This window comes from Hypanus sabinus, chromosome 14 (genome assembly GCF_030144855.1).
Source record: "Hypanus sabinus isolate sHypSab1 chromosome 14, sHypSab1.hap1, whole genome shotgun sequence".
Classification (NCBI taxonomy): Eukaryota; Metazoa; Chordata; class Chondrichthyes; order Myliobatiformes; family Dasyatidae; genus Hypanus; species Hypanus sabinus.
Genome location: NC_082719.1, coordinates 59,794,872 through 59,820,174, shown reverse-complemented (window position 1 = coordinate 59,820,174; position 25,303 = coordinate 59,794,872). Strand labels below are relative to the sequence as shown.

General features: G+C 37.1%; 1 protein-coding gene across 4 annotated transcripts in view; it reads right to left on the bottom strand.

Annotated features, from left to right (window-relative positions):
- Positions 1-309: 309 nt before the first annotated feature.
- The window catches only part of pcm1 (pericentriolar material 1), a 135,379-nt gene continuing 110,385 nt past the window's right edge, over positions 310-25,303 (bottom strand). For 3 of the 4 annotated variants that reach the window (XM_059989291.1, XM_059989292.1, XM_059989294.1), the window contains 9 exons: positions 14,647-14,847; positions 13,914-13,973; positions 13,443-13,590; positions 11,632-11,789; positions 9,543-9,606; positions 9,169-9,401; positions 5,323-5,415; positions 3,061-3,178; positions 310-2,248 (listed from right to left, as the gene is read on the bottom strand). In XM_059989291.1, coding sequence (XP_059845274.1) covers positions 2,223-2,248; positions 3,061-3,178; positions 5,323-5,415; positions 9,169-9,401; positions 9,543-9,606; positions 11,632-11,789; positions 13,443-13,590; positions 13,914-13,973; positions 14,647-14,847 — 1,101 coding nt within the window. In that variant the 3' untranslated portion in view covers positions 310-2,222. The remainder of the gene's footprint in view (positions 2,249-3,060; positions 3,179-5,322; positions 5,416-9,168; positions 9,402-9,542; positions 9,607-11,631; positions 11,790-13,442; positions 13,591-13,913; positions 13,974-14,646; positions 14,848-25,303) is intronic. The other variant, XM_059989293.1, reaches the window with a different exon arrangement.

Genomic DNA, 25,303 nt, shown 5'->3' with positions numbered 1-25,303 from the left:
GTTTCTGAGATGCTCAAACTTCCCTGTCTAGCACCAACAATCACTCCAGAGTCGGTCACTTGGATCACATTCCTTCCCCATTCTGTAAGGTCTGAACAATAACTTAACCACTTGACCATATCTGTGTGCTTTTATGCATTGAGTTGCTGCCCCATAATTGGCTGATTAGAAATTTGCATTAACAAGCAGGTTCAGTTAATAAAGAGGCCACTATTTGACAGGAATTATAGGAGCCTGGATGCAGCACTTCCATCTTCAGAAGCAGTGTACATTTGTATGATCTTACAATACTAAATCTCACTGAACTGATACAATTGAAATGTTATTTTATTTTGAAATTGCATAGTAAACATCTTAAAATTGTACTTTAAAATGCAGATTAAGAATCAACTACACAACACAGCAACATGCCTGTCAAACCAATTAAATTAAAATTAAATGCAAAACATTTAAGACACAAAAATGTAATGTGCTGAAATAGGACTGAGTACATGTAATTCTACAAAAATGTTTTTTGCTGCCACTAGCAGAAATAGTATGTCTATTCTAAATGAATAGTGTCAGAAACAATTTTTTTAAAATCCCATTTCATGTAAATTCTTTTACTGCAAGAGTCATTCCTGATCACGGTCAGAAAGTCCCCAGAAATAAAAGCAAATCTACTCCAACTAGTGCAGTTTAGCAAGCTCTAGACTATTAAATTTTGTTTGCCATTTTCATTATAGCAAACATTTTTTTTTAGAAAAATTCAAGGATGGAAGGATGAATATGAATGGAATAATTTCTAAGAAACTACAATTATTTTCAGCATTTTTTTTTTTAAACAGTGTACCAAAGAGAACAGTTCCATTTAAAATACATTCAAGATACACTGCGCAAGACTTGGCAAGGTTATGAACAGTGCTCCAAACTAAAATTAATTCATATTTTATTACAATCTCAGATAAATACATCTTAAAAGGGTGCAATGTCATCAAAGCATGAGCTTCTTTAATGACAACTGAGAAAGCATTTCTCAACACTGCAAACATATAAAATGCATTTTTGTTAGTAATTAGTCATTATAGTATGGAAATATAAAGTGAAATTTGTTTACATGTGACTTTCAATGAAAAATAATACAAATTTGTTTAAAATTGCTTGAAATACTGTTTACCATTTGAACTTAACTTTCCAATGATGCCAAATGTAGAACTAAAATCTGGCTTTGGACAAACAGCCTTTGGTATTAATGTACTGGACAAGCATAGATCTATTTGTGTGGCTATACATGAATTTCACCTGCTTAGGACCTGCATAAGGGTCTGCTGACTTAAGTGAGAATCTCAAGCAAATGCCAATACAAGAATGGGAGGTCAAATTTCTTAGTTCCATTTAATAGCAATTTTGGTGTCTGTACTGTACATAATTTATTTCTATTGTAGAATATGAAAGCCAAAAATCAGAAATTCTATATGAGATCAAGTAATTTTTACCTACAACATCTGCAAGTTCTAGGGACTTCTATTTTGCAACTGAGTCATCACAAACAACCTATATAATCTACTTTCCAAATGCATGTATGAAATTTACAGGTTAAAAATTGTATACATAATGAGTATTAGGCTAGAGGAGTTTGGCTACAACAGATGAATCCAGTAAATTTTAAATATTATTTTCAATGTCAAAATACCATTCAGCATTTTGACCAATCCAAGCAAAAAGATTGGAGGTGGATCTCAAGCTTGAAGATAGCAAAGGGTTATTACAAACAGCTTGTATATATGGTACAGAGCCACAAAAAATTGCTCCACCTTGGACAAGCACCATTAGGCTTCATTTTAAATGGGTAATGGTTGATAAAGGTCAAATTAGTGTAGGTAAATCAGTGATAAGTCTCAGGAGATAGTGATGTACTTATTAGTGGCAAAATATAGCAGTATTAGAATCAGAGCCTCATTATAAAAGAGAATATATTTCAATATAAAACAGAACTACATGAGTAATTTTTAAAAAATCAGACTATAGCCAATTCAGAGATAGAAGTATTAAGTTACTATGATGTATTGCCGCAATACTAAATATGGACCAAAAATTACTGGTCAGACTTGAGCAATGTAAAATAGACAACAATTCTACTGAAAGGCTACTCAAAAAAATAACAATTTTATCAATTAACAGGAATAAAATTATTAACTAATTCCAAACAAAAATGAGAGTGATGAACATCAATTTGTTGCCATTCATGCACTTTGGGCTCCACTGTTTTCTGTAACAAACAGGGAAAAATTACCATCAATGCTATTGTATAATCATCAACATGAATAAATATGGGGCTAAATACACATTTAATTACTGAATTTAGTAGCAAAAATTATTCTCACCCCTACCATTAGACCCCTCCTGTTATAGATATAAAACAGTGATATAAAAACAAAGCTGAAAGACTATCCTTATATATTATGGGTCCTATCAGCTCCAGATTAATTCACAATGAAAACCTTAGTGTAACACAGTGAGCCAATCCATGGTATAAGATATATTTCACAATACATGACAAAATTAGAACTTTACTGAAGCAAAGGAAAGCAAAGAAAAATACCATGGAGGTTAGAACTTTTTAAACTTGTGAAGTATAAATTTATCTTCATTTATATCTTGTGTCACAAAGTATTATCCCAAGACTCTCCTCCCAATATACCATACCTCCAGAATTAATTTCTGAGTTTTTACAGAAATGTACTGAGTGTGCAAATCTTCCAAAACAGCGAGATTAAAAACTGAAAATATTTTTCAGAAGTGCAGAAGTATAATTAGTTTTTAGAATTATAGGGAAGGAAAATAAGTAAGTTAAAAAAATTAACTGCTTTAAGAACTATTGTCACCAAGAATTAAACCCACTTCCTTTTATTCCAAATATTGCATATTCTGCCCTCAAAATAATTTTGTAATTGCAGGTTCCTACAATACATGCAACTTCACAATTGTATATCAAACAGACAATACTATCTAGAATAGTACTCAATGATTAAATAAGGAAGATGTCAAACAACTGCAAGTCAGTTGTAATTTCTTCCATACCTGGTTCTTTTAGAGTTTCCGAGCTGCCAGCAAGTTCTTGTGCTCCATCTGTATCCAGCAGCATACTGGTTAAATTGTTATTCTGTTCTTCTTCAGAAATTCTCTTCCTCAAATCGTCCTGTGTAAGATATGATTAAAAAAGGATGGAAGAAATTATTCTGAATTCATGACATCTTCTTAACCAAATGTTCAATTTCTAAATAACATACTGTGAGAAAAATTGTAAATTCAGGACTGATTAAATATAAACCAAATATGAATGCTGATAGAACGTCTCGGTCTGAAGTGTGGACTGCTTATTCCCCTCCATAAATGTTGCTTGACTTGCTCAATTCCTCCAGCATGTGTTGCTCAAACTTTCCAGCATCTGTAAAAATCTCTTCAGTTTACAGATCAAATATATTAGCTTTCAATATAATGTGTGGTGTCATAAATAGTGTCAGAGTTATAGAGCTTCAAAACAGATCTCCTGCCCTACAAATCTGATCCAACCATTGAGCACCAATTCCATTTTCTCCCCACATTCTGTCAATTCTCCTTGTCTCCACCCCACACACACACACTTACTCACTCAACAGGCAATTTATATTGATCAATCAATTAACTTACCAAAGCACATATCTTTTGAATGTGGGAGGAAACCTGAATACCCTTAGGAAAAATGCAGAAGGAATGTGCAAGTTCAATATAAAAGCACAAAAATCAGGATGTAACATGGGATGCTGAACCTGTGAAGCAATAACACCAATAGCTGCTCCATTCAGCCATCAATTTATTCCATCCAAATGAAATGCACAAATAAGGGCAAACAGATACACAAATAGCAGAATCATAGCTAATAGGACAATGAAAACAGCAAGCAGTGAAAAGCAGTAAAGATAACAGTAAGGAATCTTGGAATACTGTTCTCTCCATATTACCAATGGAAATCATACAAAAAATTTTAAACTTTTCCAATAAATATTTTGGATTAAACGGGAAGATCCTTTCTCTGGAGAAGACATGAAGTAACCTGATGGTAGTTTATTATTACACAAATGGTTGCTGGGATAGATATTATATTTCCTTTTGTGTAAGAGATGAGGTAGAAACACATAGGCCAAAAAAACTATCAAAGGAAATTCAAGTAAATTTCCTTTTCTCAGAACTGTTAGAATGTGGATTCAGCTATGGTGTAGTAGTGGCAACTAGAACAGTACAGCACAGGACTAGGATCTTCAACCCACAATGTCTGTGCCAAGCATGATGCTAAATTAAACATCAGTGCCTTGTAAAAGTATTCAGCCCCAAACCCTTTGTTCACACAAATGAATATTACAATCAGATTTTGAATGTTCCTTTGTCTTCATTTTGGTTTTGTCTGTTGAAAATGTATCATACTGTTGGACCTTACAGAGAGGGGATACTTATCCTAATGAATTCATTGAAAACAAGTGATCCTCCAAATTTCTACATCAACAAATTGTGAGAGCTGGTAGGGTAATATATTGCTACTGAGGAAAGATAGCATAGTAAATACAAAGGGGAGAAATACTTTTTCAGCCTCTCTATTTTGGTTTTAAATTTTTAGTAAGTTGACAGGTTTTGGAATTTTTCTTTTGATTTGACATGATGCACAATGTTTTGTAGATTAGCTCAAAAATCCTACTTCAATATATTTTAAGTTTAGAAAATGCGACAGTAATATGTGAACAGTTGTGTTGGCAGATTACTTTTAAGGCTTTGTAATCCCTTCTACCTACATATATTCAATATTCTGCCATTTACTGCATATTCATGTGCCTATCTAAAAGCCTCGAACACACACTACCATCACAACTGCTATCACTACCACTATGGCAGCACGTTTCAGGAACCTACTACTCTGTATAAAAGAATTTGCCCTGAATATCTCTTCTTACTAAAAGCTATGCTCTCTATTAACCAAATTTCTATCTTGGGGGAAAAATTCTGGCTGCCTACCTACGCTGCCTCTTTTATAAACTTAACAGGTCTCCAAAATGGGGAGAAATGGTGGCACAGTGGAGCAGCTAATAGAGCTGCTGTTTCCCATGTCTAGCATCCCAAGTTAATCTTGATCTCAGGTTCTTTTGTTTGCATAAATGCCTTTTAAAAGTTTAAAGAGAATGATTACAAAATGAAAGAAAGAAAATGACAGGGCAGAGAGCTTTGCTTTGACCATAAACAACTATTAGGCCCTGTTGTACTGAATAATCAATTTCTACTGCCATAAGCATGATATAATCTCATTTCAAAGTTTACCTCAGAAAGCACAGTGAGTCTTGAAGGCAAGTTTTCTACTTTAACAAAATCATCTTCATCTGACTTTTGACTCAAATTGCCTGATCCAGCCTCCTGTTAGGTATAAAAGAAAAATGAATTCTGTAATTTTGCTGGTCACAACCTCTGAGCACAAATGAATGGGGCAGGAAGTTCGTAGATTTTGGAATAGAACAACTTTGTTTCGAATCTACAATTTAACTTTAGCAATGGAAACTATAAAAAAGAGGGACAAACTTGCATTAACACTCCATTTCTGTCTACATGGAATACAAATTCCAGTTTTACTTCTATAAAAAAAACTAAACATTAATGAACTGAAATGTAGATATCCTGGAATTTCAAAGCTGGTGATTTTTTTAAATGAATCTATAATCACCTTCATATTTCATAATCTTTAGATACTTTTCACTTTAAAAAAAATGAGAGAAATAGCCAACTCACAAGCAATTTTTAAAAGTAGTACAGCCACACATTTTAGGGGAAAAACAGAGATACTAGGTCATTAAAATTCTAGTGAGCCAACACTGATGAGGTTTCCCAAATTATATAACCTATGTATATATGCGCAGAGTAAAGCAAACTCTGACCCTAATGCATGGTACTGTCGAGCAGGTTATGTAATTAGGGGAACAATGAGCCACAACTGAAATTTGTAATCAAAGGGGTTTTCCTAAAAATGCTGGAACACTGTCAGGCAACAAAGGCCATGTAAAAATGAGAACAAAGTTATATTATAATCTTTGTTTCAAATGTAAAACCGTCATCACTTGAATTTCACTTTACCACAAAACAGTTGGGACTGCTTTGTCTAGAGTATGCCCAGCCACATTGAAACAGATTGAAATAACACCATAGACCATTGGATCCCAAACTGCATCACTATTGTTTCCACTCTGGATTATGAAATTTAGTTCAATGGTTTTATTATTCTTTATTTTACTTACTGTTTTTAATTTCTAGAATAATTACAAGTTTTCCATTCATTTACAATTTTAAAACTTAATTAAATATAATTGAACAGTTTATAAATCTTTCTGATTACTAAAGACATTAAAACTTTTCCTATGTCCCTTGAAAGCCCCAAGTGTCAAAAAGCTATTAGGGCAGCATAGGAACAGGAAGTCAGATTCTGCACTGAATTCTCATTTAATAGCATCTGTACCTGGGCTAGTACAATTGCACCCATGACTGTAGGAAGAGCAGAGGTGAGAACAGGCTAGATCATGACCTGATTTTGCAGGTAAATCTCCAGATTTCCCACACCCCACTATACTATGCATCAAGTACGGAATACTATGCGCAGTACAAGTACCATAAATTCCGGACTATAAGCCGCTACTTTTTTCCCACGCTTTGAACACTGTGGCAACACTGCGGCCTATACTACGGTGTGGCTAATGCATGTTTTTTTTCATGCGGCCAAAAACATTTTGCCTCGTAACAGTAGACCAATAAACTTGATGAGTAGTTTCACAGAGGTCCAATGAAATGGTACGATAAATCAAGCGCACTTTCACAATTAAATTATTGTAAATCAGTCATTTGTACTCACCCTCATCAACATGGAAAACACTCAAAGAAAAGCATATGATGCAGCTTTTAAGTTAAAGGCGATCAATCTGGCGGTTGAAGAAGGAAATCGAGCTGCTGCACATAATCTTGGCATAAATGAATCGATGGTGAGATGGTGGAGACGCCAGCGTGAAGAACTGAGTCAATGCAAAAAGACGACAAAAGCTTTCAGAGGTAATCATAGCAGATGGCCCGAACTTGAAAACTTTCTTGAAAACTGGGTTAACACACAGAGGTGTTTCCACCGTGCAGATCAGACTGAAGGCTAAAGCAATCGCCACCAAAATGAAAATCGAAGATTTTAGAGGTGGGCCATCTTATTGTTTTAGATTTATGAGACGAAAAGGCCTGTCCGTCAGGGTACGCATGACTCTGTGTCAGCAGCTCCCGACCACGAGGAACAACTTGCTAACTTCCGCACATTCACTCAAACAAAGATAGCGGAGAATTCCATCGGGCCAGATGATATCATAAATACGGATGAAGTACCTTTGACGTTTGACCTGCCTCTCACTCGGACTGTTAATAAAAAAGGTGACTCGTCCATCACACTGAAAACAAGTGGCCATGAGAGAACGCATTTTACTTGTGTTCTGAGCTGCACAGCATCCGGACTAAAGCTTCCACCGTTGGTGATTTTTAAGCGGCTGACAATGAAAGTTCAGTGAAAGCTGCCATCAAGAGTACAAACTCAATTCCAGCTGTGATTCCTGGGGGCACCTCGAAGTATTTGCAGCCACTGGACATCAGCGTGAACTGGGCATTTAAAATGGCGCTGCGCGTTGAGTGGGAGGCTTGGATGACGAGCGGCGAGAAATCCTTTACCAAAACAGGACGCATGCGAAGAGCATCTTTAACTCAAGTCTGCCAGTGGATCCTAAATGCGTGGAGCCATGTTACAACATCCACCATTACCAACGGGTTTTGAAAGGCTGGACTGCTGCATGATGAAGAGGATCACGTGCACTCAAGTGAGAGCGACAACGAAGAGACTGAAGTGAGTGACGAGATCCTGAGGTTGTTCAATTCAGACACTGAAGAAGAGGATTTTGATGGTTTTAGTGCGCAGGAGGAAGATGAAGAAGGCGATCAATAACTTTTCCTGGTAGGCTGCAGTATATATATTTTTTTTTACCAGTCGTTAGGAGATATTGGAATATTGTTCGTGCACTGTTCAGTAAAAAAGTATACGCAACATAATTTGTGTGTTACCGATACGTATGTATATTTAAAAGTAGCTGTGTTACAGGCACTGTTCGAAAAAAAGCATTTGCAATATGTATTTGTTTATGTTACCATACAGATTTAATTAAAAGTTAAAAAATCCTCGTGTGTAATATCTTTCTGTGTAAATTTCTCATATTACAACGTGGGACACCTGCGGCTTAAAATCCGGTGCGGCCTGTACAAGTACAAAATTGATTTTCTTTCTAACATTAGAGCGTGCGGCTTTTAATCAGGTGCACTCTGTAGTCCGGAATCTATGGTACTATGCATTAAGTACAATACAGATGCAAACCAGCTAATACAACTACCCCAATCTCTACCAGTTCAAGGATCATCAAACTTTGCAGCCCCCAGATTTTGGTTGTTGCTCAGCATTTCTGCATACCAACCAAATGCTATTTGTGAATAAGCAAGAACTAAAAATTTCAGTCATGCCAAAGCCACTTCCATCAGTTCGCATTTTTTCCTCTCTCATGACATGTCAAGTACATTAAAACATGTTCTGCATTTACATCAGTCCGGTTTCTAGTATCTGCAGCATTTTGCTTTTGTATTAAACCATTTAATTTTATTTTGATCCTTGTGCTAGTAGCAAAGTTTACTATACAACACAGCTCAGATGCTACCTTGAGTGAAAAATATTCCTCAGTATGCCAATGCATTTGTTTCTGGCTAACAGGACAAGGATTGTTTGATGGCTCTCCTAGATGCTTTTCCAGAACAAAAATATTTAGCATAGCCCTTTCTGAAAGTCAGATACTCTCAGTGTTGACACCTTAAATTCCAAAATGACCTGCAAAATATGATAAGTATTTGGCCTACTTGTTTTATTCTTTGGAGGCTAGCAACATGGAACTAAAACTTTAAGAGAACTGATGAAAACAATTAGGGAAAAACAAATAGCACTAACTGTTGAGATTTTCCACAACCGAGACATAGGTGGTGATGTAACTTCCTTAGCTTTATAAACATAGCTCGATACTTATGGAAGATAGAGAAGTGAAGGAAGATATTTTACATGCTTACATAATCATTAACCAGCACAGGAGACTCTGTGTCAGGGCTGACAGCCAATGAGCTTTCTGGCGTCCCTTGCAAGTCATTTTCTATTTCCATCTGCATAGGTGTTCCTGGAATAGCACAGTCGCACAATGGTATGGGCAGCTTTAAATTCTCAGTGTCTTCATTAAATAATACTTGATTTGATGATGTTATAGCCTCAAAAGCAAGATTTGCAGTCTTGCTGCATTCATTTTCAGCTACAAAATTTTTAAAAATAACAATTGATTACAATTATATGTACAACAATCCTGTTCAAAGAATCTGATAACAAAAGAAACATACAGTCAATTCCACCGTTGGTTACTCTCAATAAAAGAACACAGAAGGTCAAACTCTACCTGCAGTAACTGTGTTCTCAATTTGATTAACCACATTATCTTGACTAGGTTTGGCAAGAATATCCTAAAAAGAGAAGAGTTCTGATTAGTATTAAGCACTATACAAAATCTTAGAATCTAAGGTGGCAGAAAGTTATATGACCACTCAAGTCTGCTCTGCTGTTCAATAAGGTCATAGCTAGTCAAATTTTATTTATCACAACGACATCCACAACCTTTTAGGTTAAAGAATAACCTTGCTATTTTACAATCCAGTGCAGTAGATTGTTTCTTCTTTCCTTTATCCAGAGACCATGGCTTAGTTGTAGATGCTCAAGCCTGAAAAAATTGGTTCATGAACCTATATCCTATCAAATCCTTGCAGAATCTTTAGGAAAAAAAATCTTAAATTAACTTCCTCTCTCTCTTCTCTTAACCGGTGGTTTATTTTAACATTACTTTTATTTTCAGTGAAGACAACTTAAACATATACAGTGAATTCTAGTCAAGTGGGGCAGTCACTTTATTTGGGACAACTCTTAAAGAACAAAAACTAATCGAGATAATAGCCAGGCTGCCCTTCATTTATTTGGGACACTATGCCGTTTAATTGGGGCAGTAGACTGTTGCCAAATATTTTGTAACAAGCTTCACATCATGTGGCCGTTAAGACACAACACCATGCTTATAGTGAAGTTTAGAGAGAAGTTTTTAAGTAGTGTCATTTGTGAGTTTGCCACTGCAAACAGCAATAATTTTTGTCACTGATAGTTGGTGAGTAATAAACAGCAAGGTAATTCAGAACTGTTTTGTTCACTGTGTTTCAAGTATTCAGACTTGGAGATGCCAGAAATGGCCAAGAGTGAAAATGAAACGATCTCACAAATTCAACAAATTAGGAACTATGAACAATTTTAAGGCATCGACAATCATCTTGAATCTTACAATGAAAATGAAGATTTGGAGGATGCAGTCGTCGAAAGCACTGTTTGAAAGCAGTCCACCAGGAGTCTGCACTAACTTTGTTCATTTACTATCAAAAGAACACGTCAGCTTACACTGACTGAATCCCTCTGTCGATGACTGTTAGGAACTAATAGTTTTATAGTATTGTAGTAGTTTTGGTAGTGTTCTAATTTATTCTGTATTTCATTTAAATACATAATTTGTTACTCAGTTAAATAGTAGTTTGCTTTTTTTAAAAAAAAACCTTAATGATTTCTATGACATTTCAGCTATATGGGAGTCACTTAATTGGGCCAAAAGGTACTGATCCAGATGTGTCCCAATTAACCAAAATCAACTGCATTTGGTTTTAAGATTTGCAATCAATGAGGCTTTTGAATAGAAATGTTCCATCATAGCAATAGCCAGTGTGAAGGCAGCAGGTTGCTGTGACATAAAATATTACGACTGACCGTATCAATCATTACAAAAAGCTTCAGTTCGAAAAAATACAATTGACAGAAAATAACATTCTGACATATAAAAGGATGGAAGTTTACTGTTGGGTAACTAATAAAATGTGAGCAGTCATAACACTAGCAGTGCATTCAACAGGAAAGAAATCTAAAAAAAATATAAAGAGATGCCATATTTTTATGTGGAAAAAAAGACCTTTGCAGCAAGAGACCAAATTATACGTACAAACTTAGAAAAGTTGTTGTGATGGACTCTCATTAATTATAAACACACAAATTTATCCACAGGATAAATAACAATTACTTAATGAAAGATGAGAAGCCTGGTGCTAATATTTCAAATAGGGTTGTAAATTAAAATGCAGTTTCATTTGAGAGCAACATGATTTCAAATAAGTTAATTAACATTTTTACGGTTAATTGCTCATGCTAACAGGCAAAATGGTTTTTGCCTTGAATGTCACAATGCTTCCCCTATACCCAAATACTATGTAATTCTGAACAAACATACAAAAATAATATTTTTCAATTTCAATTCATTTTATCAATAGATAAATAAAAATGTCTTGGACATTCTCCTAAAAAGAAATGATTAAATCCCAGCAGTTCTCAAACTGCAGAAGACATTTTAAAATTAACTCATAACTGCATCAATCAAAGACAACAATATTCATTAGAACAAACATTACCTGCTCATGATCAATCTCATCTGCAATTTCAGTATTAGCTTGAAGAGATGTCTGCACATCAATATTACAAGCATCGAAGTCCTCAATTTCATCATCTTCATTCTCATCCTCACCACTGCCATAATTTGTCAATGCTTGAGTTTCAGCTTTTGATAAACCTGATGGTTAAAATAAAAAAGCTCATCTTTATTTGCCTTTTATAATCTGAAAAAAATTGACAATTGTAAATTTGCATTATAATTAGTTAACTATAGCAAGAACCATACAGGTTTTGAAACTTGGCTAATCAGATTCAGAATTATTTACATTCTATTCAAGAGTGCGATTTCATTCCACAAGCCAACCCAAATGGACCAAAATGTGATTTTTTAGTTCTGCTTATTTACGACTAAATCAAAACTCTTCTCGGATAATTTTACAGCTATATAGGACCCTGGTCAGGCCCCACTTGGAGTACTGAGCTCAGTTCTGGTTGCCTCGCTACAGGAAGGATATGGAAGTCATAGAAAGGGTACAGAGGAGATTTACAAGGATGTTGCCTGGATTGGGGAGCATGCCTTATGAGAATAGGTTGAGTGAACTTGGCCTTTTCTCCTTGGAGCGACAGAAAATGAGAGGTGACCTGATAGAGGGGTATAAGATGATGAGAGGCATTGATCATGTGGATAGTCAGAGACTTTTTCCAAGACTGAAATGGTTGCCGCAAGAGGACACAGGTTTAAGGTGCTGGGGAGTAGGTACAGAGGAAATGTCAGGGGTGAGTTTCTAATTGTTTATTTATTTATTTAGAATGCAGGCAGTGGTGAGTGCATGGAATGGGCTGCCAGCAACAGTGGTGGAAGTGGATATGATAGGGTCTTCTAAGACTTTTGGATATGTACAAGGAGCTTAGAAAAGTAGAGGGCTATAGGTAAGTCTAGTAATTTCTAAGGAAGGGCCATGTTCGGCACGACTTTGTGGGCCATAGGGCCTGTATTGTGCTGTTGGTTTTCTATGTTTCTATGTAACATTTTTTGCTTAATTTTCAGATCTGGGGACATTTAAATATAAATTGAATGGAATTATACACGTAGGAGAGCTCAATCTCATTTATCATTCTCAGACTATTTTCATCAACTGATAATACCTATAATTCTAAGTGTTTGCTCTTTGCACTAGTGATTCTGGTAACCTACATAGGTAACCGATGTAAAGTTAGTTCTTTATCTTCAGTGTGTTGGAATAAAGAAAAAGACATTCCCACAATGAATTTCCTCACCCATCTATCCATGTTCTCCCTCACCTGGTTTTAGCTACCACCTTCCTGCCTCCCCCCCCCCCCCCCCCCCCCCCACTCCTCCAATCTTCTTATTCTGGCTTCTGCCCCCTGGAAGACAGAACACAGAAAAATATTATCAACCAACCTTTGATGGGTTTCTGACAAAGCCTATTGAATGAACTATTGGACAAAAAGCTTGGATACGCATGCCTGTATTCACTCAAGATACAAGTAAAGCAAGTTTGACATACATATCCCTCAGTGATGTTTGTGGGAGCCATTAAAAAAAAACCCAGGAAATTGGCCAGGGTCTCACTTCAAAATCTGTATATTATTTGTAATTTAAGGGCACTTCCTGTTTTCATCTCATAGCCATTTCAAATTTCTCATCTCTAATAGGTCAAATTTCAATTGGATAACAGAAAGACTATCAGAACATCTGTACAGATGGCACAAATTTTTAAGGCACATTGACAGAATATCACCAAGACTACTCATATGAAGAAGTTCACAACAAAAGTTTTTAACTTATTCAAACTATTAAATTTCTTACTGATGGAAACACATTTAGCAGTTATTGCTTCACTTTCAACATCCTCCTCCTCTCTGTCAGATAAACCACTTTTCATTAACTTCTCGGCTCCAACAGATTCATTTCCTTTGAGATCATCTGTAATAGCTATCTCACTTTCATCCTTGTCCTAAAGGTACAGAAAAAATAATAACTTAAGATGGGAGCATATGAACTTGAGATATCTGACATGAAACTATCAGAAGATAACGGTTTCAGACATTTCTTTAAAAATTCTGATAACTAACTTCCAAAATAAACCATCAACCTGGTGTACTATTTTAAATCAGGTAGTAGTTAAAACAATTTGTGGAAGATCAACAGCCACACATGAAATAATTATTTCAATGGTACACTTGGAAAATTGGAATCTTTTTAAATGTATGAGAAAGGAACAATACAACTACAGATTCTTTCCAGACCTCACACTGTTTTGTATACACTTAGACCTACTTTGTCTTCATCTTCAAGCTCTTCCATAGAGGATTCATCATCTTTAGAATGTGTCTTCTCCTATTAAATAAGAAATTTCAGAACAAGTTTGTATTGAACAATTTTAACATGAAATACAACAATTCAAGCTGGTTACTTACAAACAATTAATTTACTAGCTTTCCCTTTACATGGCTAGAAGAACATTTCAGCAACTAAATATATTTATGTGATTTGAACACCCTCAAAATTTAACACAATGGCAGTGAAAAAATAGCAGAGCTTGCACATCATATAGAGCTACCTCAACATTGCAACAACTACTGTTCTGTTTTTCAAAAGTAAATCACAGAATTTCTTACTTACTCAAATGAGACATCAGAGACAGCTATTCAGCCCATTGGGCCCAAGCCAGCTGCCAGCAAAGCAATTCATCAGCCATGTTTTTTTTATTTACATATTCATCAACTCTCAGTTGATTCTAATGCACTTTAAGGTTTAATCTACAGTAGGTAATTAAAGTATCCTGGTTTTTGGGATGTGGCAGAAAATTAAAGAACCCACATATGCATGCAGAGAATGTACAAACTCTACATATACTGCACCCAAGTAATTGGAGTTGTGAAGAAACAGCTTTAATTGCTGTTCCACTATACTGATCCACAAATAGTGTTTTTCTTATAGCTACTTCAAATGGTCAACAAAATTCACACTTGCAAATCAAAATATTTGAATATTTAACATATTACTATACCTCTGCTGTACAATGATGCTTAAAAGATGCCACTTCTTTCAGTCTTCTTTTGCACCTTTGTTTTGCTGCAACACTGCTGTTATCCAGGTCTTGCATGAGCCTAAAGAATGCAAGCTCATTGAACAGGATCTCTGAAATCTCTACCAGCAAATCCTCCCCACATTCTTTGAGCTTTCGACCAGCAAACTTTGCCAGAGAATCCTACAATGACAAAAATCAAAGCCCCAATTACAGAATAGATGAACAAGAATGGGCGAATGCAGCTGCTCCACCATTTCACTGAACTTTCCCTCAATGTCAACAAAAGAGCTGCACAAACTTCAGGAATCTGGTTGGTGCACATTCTCCTGTCCTGTCCAGTGGGCAGCAGAGTGATAGGGCTTTGGCAGTAACAGGACGAGGCGGGTAGGTCTACCTGTGTTATTTGCGGAAAGAAAGTAATACATGTGTGAGGCCGGTGTTCTATGCTCAGTGTCAGATGTGGGAGGTCCTGAAGTCTCTCAGCCTCCCAGACGGCCATATCTGCACCCGGAGTGTCGAGCTGCAGCTCCTAAAGGACGAAGTTAGGGAACTGAAGATGCAGCTCATCTGGTCAGGGAGAGTGAGAAGGTGAAAGGAAGGAGTTATAGGCAGGTGGTCACATCAGGAAAACAGGGGAGACAAAGAAGTGGGTCACAGGCAGCGGGGAAGGGGAAGACTCAGGTACCAGAGAGTGCCCCTGTGGCTGTAACCCTTGACAATGAGTACTGTTGGGGGGGGGGGGTTAGGGGGGCAGACTACCTGGGGGAAGCAACAGTAGCACATATTGGTACCAATGACATAGGCAGGAAAAGGGAAGAGGTCCTGAAAAAAAGACTACAGGGAGTCAGGAAGGAAGTTGAGAAACAGGACCACAAAAGGTAGTGAGAATAGGAGCAGGGGGGCAGGGATTCAGATTTCTGGATCATTGGGACCTCTTTTGGGGCAGGTGTGACCTGTACAAAAAGGACGGGTTGCACTTGAATCTCAGGGGGCCCAACATCCTGGTGGGGAGGTTTGCTAAGGCTACTAGGGAGAGTTTAAACTAGAATTGTTGCAGGGGTGGGGAGGGAACCGAACTGAAGAGACTGGGGAAGAAGAGCTTGTCTCCCAAATAAAAAAAGTTTGTAGACAGTGCAAGAGGGAGGATAGGCAGGTGATAGACGAGGGATGCGCTCAGCCCTAAGGCTTGAGATGCGCCTATTTTAATGCAAGGAGTATTGTGAACAAAACAGATGAGGTTAGAATGTGGATCAGTACTTGGAACTATGATGTGGTGGCCATTACAGAGACTTGGATGGCTCAGGGACAGGAATGGTTACTTCAAGTGCTGGGTTTTAGATGTTTCAGGAAGGACAGGGAGGGAAGCAAAAGAGGTGGGGGCGTGGCACTGTTGATCAGAGATAGTGTCACGGCTGCAGAAAAGGTGGATGCCACGGAGGGATTGTCTGCGGAGTCTCTGTGGGTGGAGGTTAGGAACAGGAAAGGGTCAATAACTTTACCGGATATTTTTTATAGGCCGCCCAATAGTAACAGGGATATCAAGGTGCTGATAGGGTAACAGATCCTGGAAAGATGTAATAATAACAGTGTTGTGATGGGAGATCTTAATTTCCTAAGTATCGATTGGCATCTCCCTAGAGCAAGGGGTTTAGATGGGGTGAAGTTTATTCAGAGTGTTCAGGAAGGTTTCTTGACACAATATGTTGTGGGGGATTTCAACATGCAGGTAGACTGGGAAAATCAGGTTGGTACTGGACCCCAAGAAAGGGAGTTTGTGGAGTGCGTCTGAGATGGATTCTTAGAGCAGCTTGTACTGGAGCCTACCAGGGAGAAGGCAATTCTGGATTTAGTGTTGTGTAATGAACCAGATTTGATAAGGGAACTTGAGGTAAAGGAGCCATTAGGAGGTTGTGACCATAATATGATAAGTTTTAATCTACAATTTCAGAGGGAGAAGGGAAAATCGGAAGTGTCAGTATTACAGTTGAACAAAGGGGACAATAGAATCATGAAGGAGGAGCTAGCCAAAGTTGACTGGAAAGATACCCCAGCAGGGATGACAATGGAACAACAATGGCAGGTATTTCTGGGAATAATACAGAAGGTGCAGGATCAGTTCGTTCCAAAGAGGAATTCTAAGGGGAGTAAGGAGCGACCGTGGCTGACAAGGGAAGTCAAGGACAGTATAAAAATAAAAGTAGTATAACATAGCAAAGCTGAGCAGGAGGCCAGAGGATTGGGAAACTTTTAACGAGCAACAGAAGAGAACCAAAAAGGCAATAGGGGGAGAAAAGATGAGATACAAAGATAAGCTACCCAAGAATAAAAAGGATAGTAAAAGCTTCTTTAGGTATGTGAAGAGGAAAAAAATTAGTTAAGACCAAAGTTGGGCCATTGAAGACAGAAACAGGTGAATTTATTATGGGGAACAAGGAAATGGCAGACGAGTTGAACAGGTACTTTGGATCTGTTTTCACTAGGGAAGACACAAACAATCTCCCAGATGTAATAGTGGCCAGAGGACCCAGGGTAACTGAGGAACTGAAGGAAATTCACATTAGACAGAAAATGATGTTGGATAGATTGATGGGGCTGAAGGCTGATAAATCCACAGGGCCTGATGGTCTGCATCCCAGGGTAGTTAAGGAGGTGGTTCTAGAAATCATGGATGCACTGGTAATCATTTTCCAATGTTCTATAGATTCAGGATCAGTTCCTTTGGATTGGAGGGTAGCTAATGTTATCCCACTTTTTAAGAAAGGAGGGAGAGAGAAAACAGGGAATTATGGACCAGCTAGCCTGACATCAATGGTGGGGAAGATGCTGGAGTCAATTATAAAAGATGAAATAGCGGCACATTTGGATAGCAGTAACAGGATCGGTCTGAGTCAGCATGGATTTACGAAGGGAAAATCACGCTTGACTAATCTTCTGGAAATTTTTGAGGATGTAACTATGAAAATGGACAAGGCAGAGCCAGTGGATGTAGTGTACCTGGACTTTCAGAAAGCCTTTGATAAGGTCCCACATAAGAGGTTAGTGGGCAAAAACAGAGCACATGGTATTGGGGGTAGGGTACTGACATGGATAGAAAATTGGTTGGCAGACAGGGAACAGAGAGTAGGGATTAACGGGTCCCTTTCAGAATGGCAGGCAGTGACTAGTGGGGTACCGCAAGGCTCAGTGCTGGGACCGCAGCTATTTACAATATACATTAATCATTTAGATGAAGGGATTAAAAGTAACATTAGCAAATTTGCAGATGACACAAAGCTGGGTGGCAGTGTGAAATGTGAGGAGGAAGTTATGAGGATGCAGGGTGACTTGGACAGGTTGGGTGAGTGGGCAGATGCATGGCAGATGCAGTTTAATGTGGATAAATGTGAGGTTATCCACTTTGGTGGCAAGAACAGTAAGGCAGATACTATCTGAATGGTGTCAAGTTAGGAAGAGAGGAAGTACAACGAGATCTAGGTGTCCTTGTTCATCAGTCACTGAAAGTAAGCATGCAGGTACAGCAGGCAGTGAAGAAAACTAATGGCATGTTGGTCTTCATAACAAGGGGAGTTAAGTATAGGAGTAAAGAGGTCCTTCTGCAGTTGTATAGAGCCCTAGTGAGACCACACCTGGAGTATTGTGTGCAGTTTTGGTCTCCAAATTTGAGGAAGGACATTCTTGCTATTGAGGGAGTGCAGCTTAGGTTCACGAGGTTAATTCCCAGGATGGCAGGACTGTCATATGTTGAAAGATTGGAGCGACTGGGCTTGTATACACTGGAATTTAGAAAGATGAGAAGGGATCTGATTGGAACATATAAGATTATTAAGGGATTGGACACGTGTTCCCGATGTTGGGGGAAGTCCAGAACCAGAGGCCACAGTTTAAGAATAAGGGGAAGATCATTTAGAATGGAGTTGAGGAAAAACTTTTTCACCTACAGAGTTGTGGATCTGTGGAATGCTCTGCCTCAGAAGGCAGTGGAGGCCAATTCTCTGGATGCTTTCAAGAAAGAGTTAGATAGAGCTCTTAAAGATAGCGGAGTCAAGGAATATGGGGAGAAGGCAGGAATGGGGTACTGATTGTGGATGATCAGCCATGATCACAGTGAATGGTGGTGCTGGCTCAAAGTGTCAAATGGCCTACTCCTGCACTTATTGTCTAATATGTAGATAAGCCTACAAGAGGAAAGGCTGTACTTGATTTGGTATTGGAGAATGAACTTGGTCAGGTGTCAGCTCTCTCAGTGGGAGAGCATTTTGGAGATAGTGATCATAATTCTATCTCCTTTACAATAGCATTGGGAGAAATAGGAACAGACAAGTTAGAAAAGCGTTTAAGTGGAGTAAGGGGAATTATTAGGCTATCGGGCAGAAATCAGAAGCTTAAATTGGGAACAGATGTTCTCAGGGAAAAATACGGAAGAAATGTGGCAAGTGTTCAGGGGATATTTGTGTGAAGTTCTGCATAGGTACATTCCAATGAGACAGGGAAGTTATGGTAGCGTACAGGAACTGTGGTATACAAAGGCTGTAATAAATCCAGTCAAGAAGAAAAGCTTACAAAAGGTTCAGAGAGCTAGGTACTGTTAGAGATCTAGAAGATTATAAGGCTAGTAGGAAGGAGTTTAAGAAGGAAATTAGGAGAGCCAGAAGGGGCCATGAGAAGACCTTGGCAGGCAGGATTAAGGGAAACCCAAGGCCTTGTACAAAGAGCAAGAGGATAAGACTTGAAAGAATAGGACCCATCAAGTGTGAAAGTGGGAAAGTATGTATGGAACTGGAGGAAATAGCAGAGGTACTTAAAGAATACTTTACTTCAGTGTTCACTATGGAAAAGGATCTTGGTAATTATAGTGATGACTTGCAGCACATGGAGAAGCTTGAGCATGTAGGTATTAAGAAAGAGGATGTGCTGCAGCTTTTGGAAAGCATCAAGTTGGATAAGTTGCCAGGACCAGATGAGATGTACTCCAGGCTACTGTGGGAGGTGAGGGAGATTACTGAGCCTCTGGCGATGATCTTTGCATCATCAATGGGGATGGGAGAGGTTCTGGAGGATTGGAGGGTTGCGTATGTTGTTCCTTTATTCAAGAAAGGGAGTAGAGATAGCCCAGGAAATTATAGACCAGTGAGTCTTACCTCAAAGGTTGGTAAGTTGATGGCGAAAATCCTGAGAGGCAGGATTTATGAACACTTGGAGAGGTATAACATAATTAGGAATAGTCAGCATGGCTTTGTCAAGGACAGGTCACGCCTGAGGAGCCTGACTGAACTTTTTTTTGAGGATGTGACTGAACACATTGATGAAGGAAGAGCAGTGGATGTAGTGTATATGGATTTCAGTAAGACATTTGATAAGGTACCCCATGCAAGGCTTATTGAGGAAGTAAGGAGACATGGGATCCAAGGGGACATTGCTTTGTGGATCCAGAACTGGCTTGCCCACAGAAGGCAAAGAATGATTGTAGACGGGTCATATTCTGCATGGAGGTCAGTCATCAGTGGAGTGCCTCAGGGTTCTGTTCTGGGACCCTTATTCTTCATGATTTTTACAAATGACCTGGATGAGGAAGTGGAGGGATGGGTTAGTAAGTCTGCTGATGACACAAAGGTTGGAGGTGTTGTGGATAGTGTGGAGGGCTGTCAGAGGTTACAGCGGGACATTGATAGGATGCAAAACTGGGCTGAGCAGTGGCAGATGGAGTTCAACCCAGGTAAGTGTGAAGTAGTTCATTTTGGTAGGTTAAATTAGATGACAGATTATAGTATTAATGCTAAGTGATTCGCCATTTTGCAGTGCATGGAGTAGTCGCACTCTTAGCAGCTCCTTTCTTTATATATTTTATATCCCACTGACAGATCCCTTTTAGCTTTGATGATTTATAACTTCTACTGAAGGATTTACGATTGAATTACAATGGCTGAAAAAAGTCATTCTGGTATTGAACTGAGAAGCGGCAAGACTTTTCCTGAAATGAAGCAAACGGAACAAACCAAGAAAACGGAGGAACCTGTTACTTTAGCAGGAATATTTTCTTCAACACAAGACATGAAGTCGGAATTCGGGTTGCTTAACACTAAGATTGATAAGCTGATGGGTTCAAACGGGAAGCTTGAAAAAGCCATTTCTACGGTTCAAGACTCTGAAAAATCTGAACTCTCAGCTTCAAATACTTCAACAGACTACAACCCGAATTGAGAATGAGCATGATCTATTCAAGCAAACTATTAAAGATCAAGGAATGAAGATATCTTCAATGGAAAAGAAAATCAATGAAATTACCTCGGAACTATCTAAAACGAAGAAAAAAAAGGTTGATTTAGATAGTAGAGGGTGTTGGAGGAATTTGCGTATTCTGGGACTACCTGAAAATACTGAAGCTGGCGATCTGTTAAAATCCTTCTCAGATATGTTGTACTCACTTTTTAGTGAGACCCTGGAAGCTAGCCCTTTAATTGACAGAGCCCATAGAATTCCATTTTCTCGGTGTTCATCCGAATTACATCCTCGACCAATCGTACTTTCTCTGCCTTATTATACCACTAAAGAAGCCATACTTTGAGAAGCCAGAAAGAAGCGAAAGTTAATCTTTGAATCAGCAGACTTTTGTATAGTTGAAGACTATCACCCTGAAGTCTTTGCCGAAAGAAGGAAATACCGAGAAGTTATGAGTGAAATGTATAAATTTATACCCCTCCCTTCGCTTCCCAGCAAAGCTGATAATTTTTCCTGAAAAATATCAGTCACTGAGAATCTACTCTCCCCAGGAGGGATGGGAATACATTAAAAATCTTAAAGTTAAGCCTACTGAATAAAATCTTAAAGTTAACCCGATTACTCAATAGGTAATCCTGAAGTATTTTGTCGTATGAGATGTTTATGGATCTTCTGAGTTAAGTTTATTCTATATTTTTTTTTAGTCTCTGGTATGGGACATGGCTGACTAAACTTTTTTTTAACCTATTAATATTTAGTATATGCATAACTGTTTTGTAGGGAATCTTTACAGTATTATATTCTGATGGTCCATACAGGACCTGTCGTGTATTAATCTTTTTATTTCTTTTATTTGTTTCAATACTAACATAGTTTTATATATATACTCATTTATCCTTTTTTCGAGAATGGGCTTAAGATACTTGTTGATTTTAAGATGGCCGTTGCCAATTATGTTTTTATTACTGTTAGACATAACATGGTAGTAGTTGAACTTTGTACGTTTTATTATGGCTATTTTATGTGGGATTTTTGCTTTAACTTTTAATATATGTAGCTGCAAAATGGAGAATAGGATCAAGGGTTATTAGTTTAGCATGTGGCCACCCTATTGGTTGCTGGATTTCTTATCTTTCGGGAGGGGGAGGGGACTATTAGAGTAGGTTTTTTTCTTGATTGGGCAGCTCATTTGATGGATTTTTTTCTCGTAAATGCGTCACTCCTGGTTGTATCCGCGCCTTTTGGTTTAATCTGCGCTTGCGTAATATTTCTTTTATATAATATTAAATTCAATTCTAAACATGGATGTTAATAAAATTAATATAATATCTTTGAATTGGAACGGTGTCAATCACCCCATTAAGCATAAGAAGATTGCTAAGAGATTAAAAACACAACACAGATATTATTTTTGCACAAGAAAATCATATACGGAAACAGGATGAGAACAGATTTTTCCAATTTTGGAAAGGATTCTTTGTACCATTCGCTGTCGGAAGATAAGAGGCGTTTCTATATTTTTTAGCCCAAAATCTCTTTTGTACACTTTAATAATATTACTGATTCTACTGGAAGATATTTGTTACTGGTTTATTATGCGAGCAAAAGGTAGCTGTGGTGTGTGTATACGCTCCTAATGTAGATAATTCTGATTTTTTTAAGAAACTTTTTTCTGAGCTACCGAATTTGAATGAATATTAGTTGATCATGGGTGGTGATTTCAATTGTTGTTTAAATCCGGCGATTGACAGGTCATCAACCAATCGTTGCATCCTAATAAAGCGGCAGCTTGTATTAATTCTTTTTTATTAGAATATGGCCTGGTCGATATCTGGAGATATAAACACCCCAATGATAAAGATTTCTCTTTTTTCTCACACGTTCATCATGTATTCTCAAATTGATTACTTTTTTTTTAGATACATGTTTGTTATATTCTGTTGTTGAGTGTGCATAAGACATCATTGCGCTCTCAGATCACGCGCCTTTAAAGTTAACCCTGAAGCTTTCGGATAGCGTTTTGAAAATGTCACAGCAGAGACTAAATTCCGTACTGTTACACGATCCAGCTTTTGTTAGTTTTATTAAGGAGCAAATTTCTATATTTTTTGAATTTAATACAACTGAAGGAATGTCAAACCTGGTTATACAGGATATCTTGAAATCTTAGGGGACAGATAATCTCATATTCAGCAGCTTTGAGAAAGAAAACTAAAGCAGAATTGTCAGTGCTTATTAATAAAATTAAAGAGATAGATAAAGCATATTCAGTTAAACCCACTGAGGACCTATATAAAAAAGGGGTCGAACTTCAATTAATTCTGCTTCTGGTCAGATTTGCTTCTGACCTTTCCCATAGAACAGCAAATTTTTAAATTCCGAAGTTTATTTTATTTACATGGGCAAAAATCTGCTAAGCTTTTGGCAGGTCAGTTAAAGGCTGGGATGGTCAGAAGACAGATTTTAAAAATTCGTAGACCAGACAGAATTGAAACTTTAGATCCTTATGAAATTAATAAGCTATTTATGGACCTATTCTAATCTTTATAAATCTGAATTCTCTGATAATACTATTACTATGAATAGATTTTTGCAAAGGTTAAATATACCTCAAATTTCAACTCAAGATGTTGACATATTAGATGCATCTATTAAACAAGAGGAGATAGCCAAGGCTATATCCTCTATGCAATTAGGGGAAGCTCCGGGTCCTGATGGTAACACGGTAGAATTTGACAAGACTGTTCATGAAATGCTTATACCACATCTACATTAAACATTTACCGATTCTATATCCTCTGGGAACCTCCCAAAAACTTATGAGGCATTAATTTCATTGATTCTTAAAAAAGGAAAAGACCCACTGGAATGTGTATGCTGTAGACCTATTTCTTTAGTGAATGTAGATTTTAAAATTTTCTCCAAGATTCTAGCTAACAGACTTGAGATTATTTTGTCTAATGTTATCTCAAATGATCAAACAGGATTTATTAAAAAATGGGTACTCACATTTTAATATTCGAAGATTGTTAAATATCATTTATTACCCCTCAGTCAAAGAATCTGAATGTATTGTACCTCTGGATTCAGAGAAAACCTTTGATAGGGTGAAGTGCCCTTATTTATTTCAGGTTTTGAAGAGGCTTAATTTTGGCCTGGGATTTATTTCCTGGATTAAATTGATTTGCCATACCCCGGTGGCTGCGGTTATAACTAATAATCAAAAGTCTCCTTATTTTAGATTATACAGAGGAATCCACCAGGGATGTCCTCTTAGTCCTTTATTATTTAATTTGGATCTAGAACCACTTGCTATTTCTGTTAGGGATTCTAATTCTGTGCAGGGTATTAAGAGAGGGGATAAATTACATAAGGTTTCATTATATGCGGATGATTTATTAGTTTACATTTCAAACCCTAGGAAATCTATTCCTTTTATGCTATCTATATTTACGGAATTTAGTATTTTTTCTGGACATAAACTTAATTTACATAGAAGTGAATTATTTCCTATTAATAATCATTCCGATTATTATGATCAAATATCTTTTAATACTGCTAAAAACCATTTCACTTATCTCGGTATCAAAATTACTAAAAGTTTTAAGGACCTATATAAGCATAATTCTCCCCTCTAATTGAATATACTCAATAAGCGCTTTCTAAATGGTCGCCTATGTCAATGTCATTGAAAGGTTGAATTACTGCTATAAAAATGGTTATTTTACTGAAATTTTTATATATATTTCAAGCAGTTCCCTCTTTTGTTCCAAAAACATTTTTTGATAAAATAGATTCTATGATTTTGTCTTATGTTTGGAATTACAAAAGATCCACAGTGAATAAACTTTTATTGCAAAGATCAAAAAAAGATGGAGGACTGGTCCTACCAAACTTTAGATTTTATTATTGGACAATTAATATTCGTTATATTACTTTTTAGATTTATGATATGGATAACCAGGATCGCCCTCCATGGTTAAATTTGGAGGAAAATTTGGTAATGGGGTTTTCTTTAGCTTCTTTATTAGGAGCTCCCCTTCCTTTTTCGTTCTCCAGAATAAGTAGACAAGCTTTCAACCCTATCATTAAATATTCCTTAAAAATCTAGTTTCAGTTTCATAGATTTTTTGAATTAAATAATTTTTACTCTCTAGTAACATTTATTCTAATTTTCTTTAAACCATCAACTCTGGATAAGGCTTTTTTAATATGAAAACTAAGGGAATAAAAACTTTTTTAGATTTATTCTTACAGGACTGTTTAATGTCTTTTTCGCAGTTAATGTATAAATATGATATCTCTCATACTTTTATTTTTAGATACTTACAGGTTAGGAATTTTTTACAAGACGTTTTAACCGAATTATCCCTTGGCCTATTCTTCAAATTTGGCTTATGCTATTTTTCAGCTTAAACCA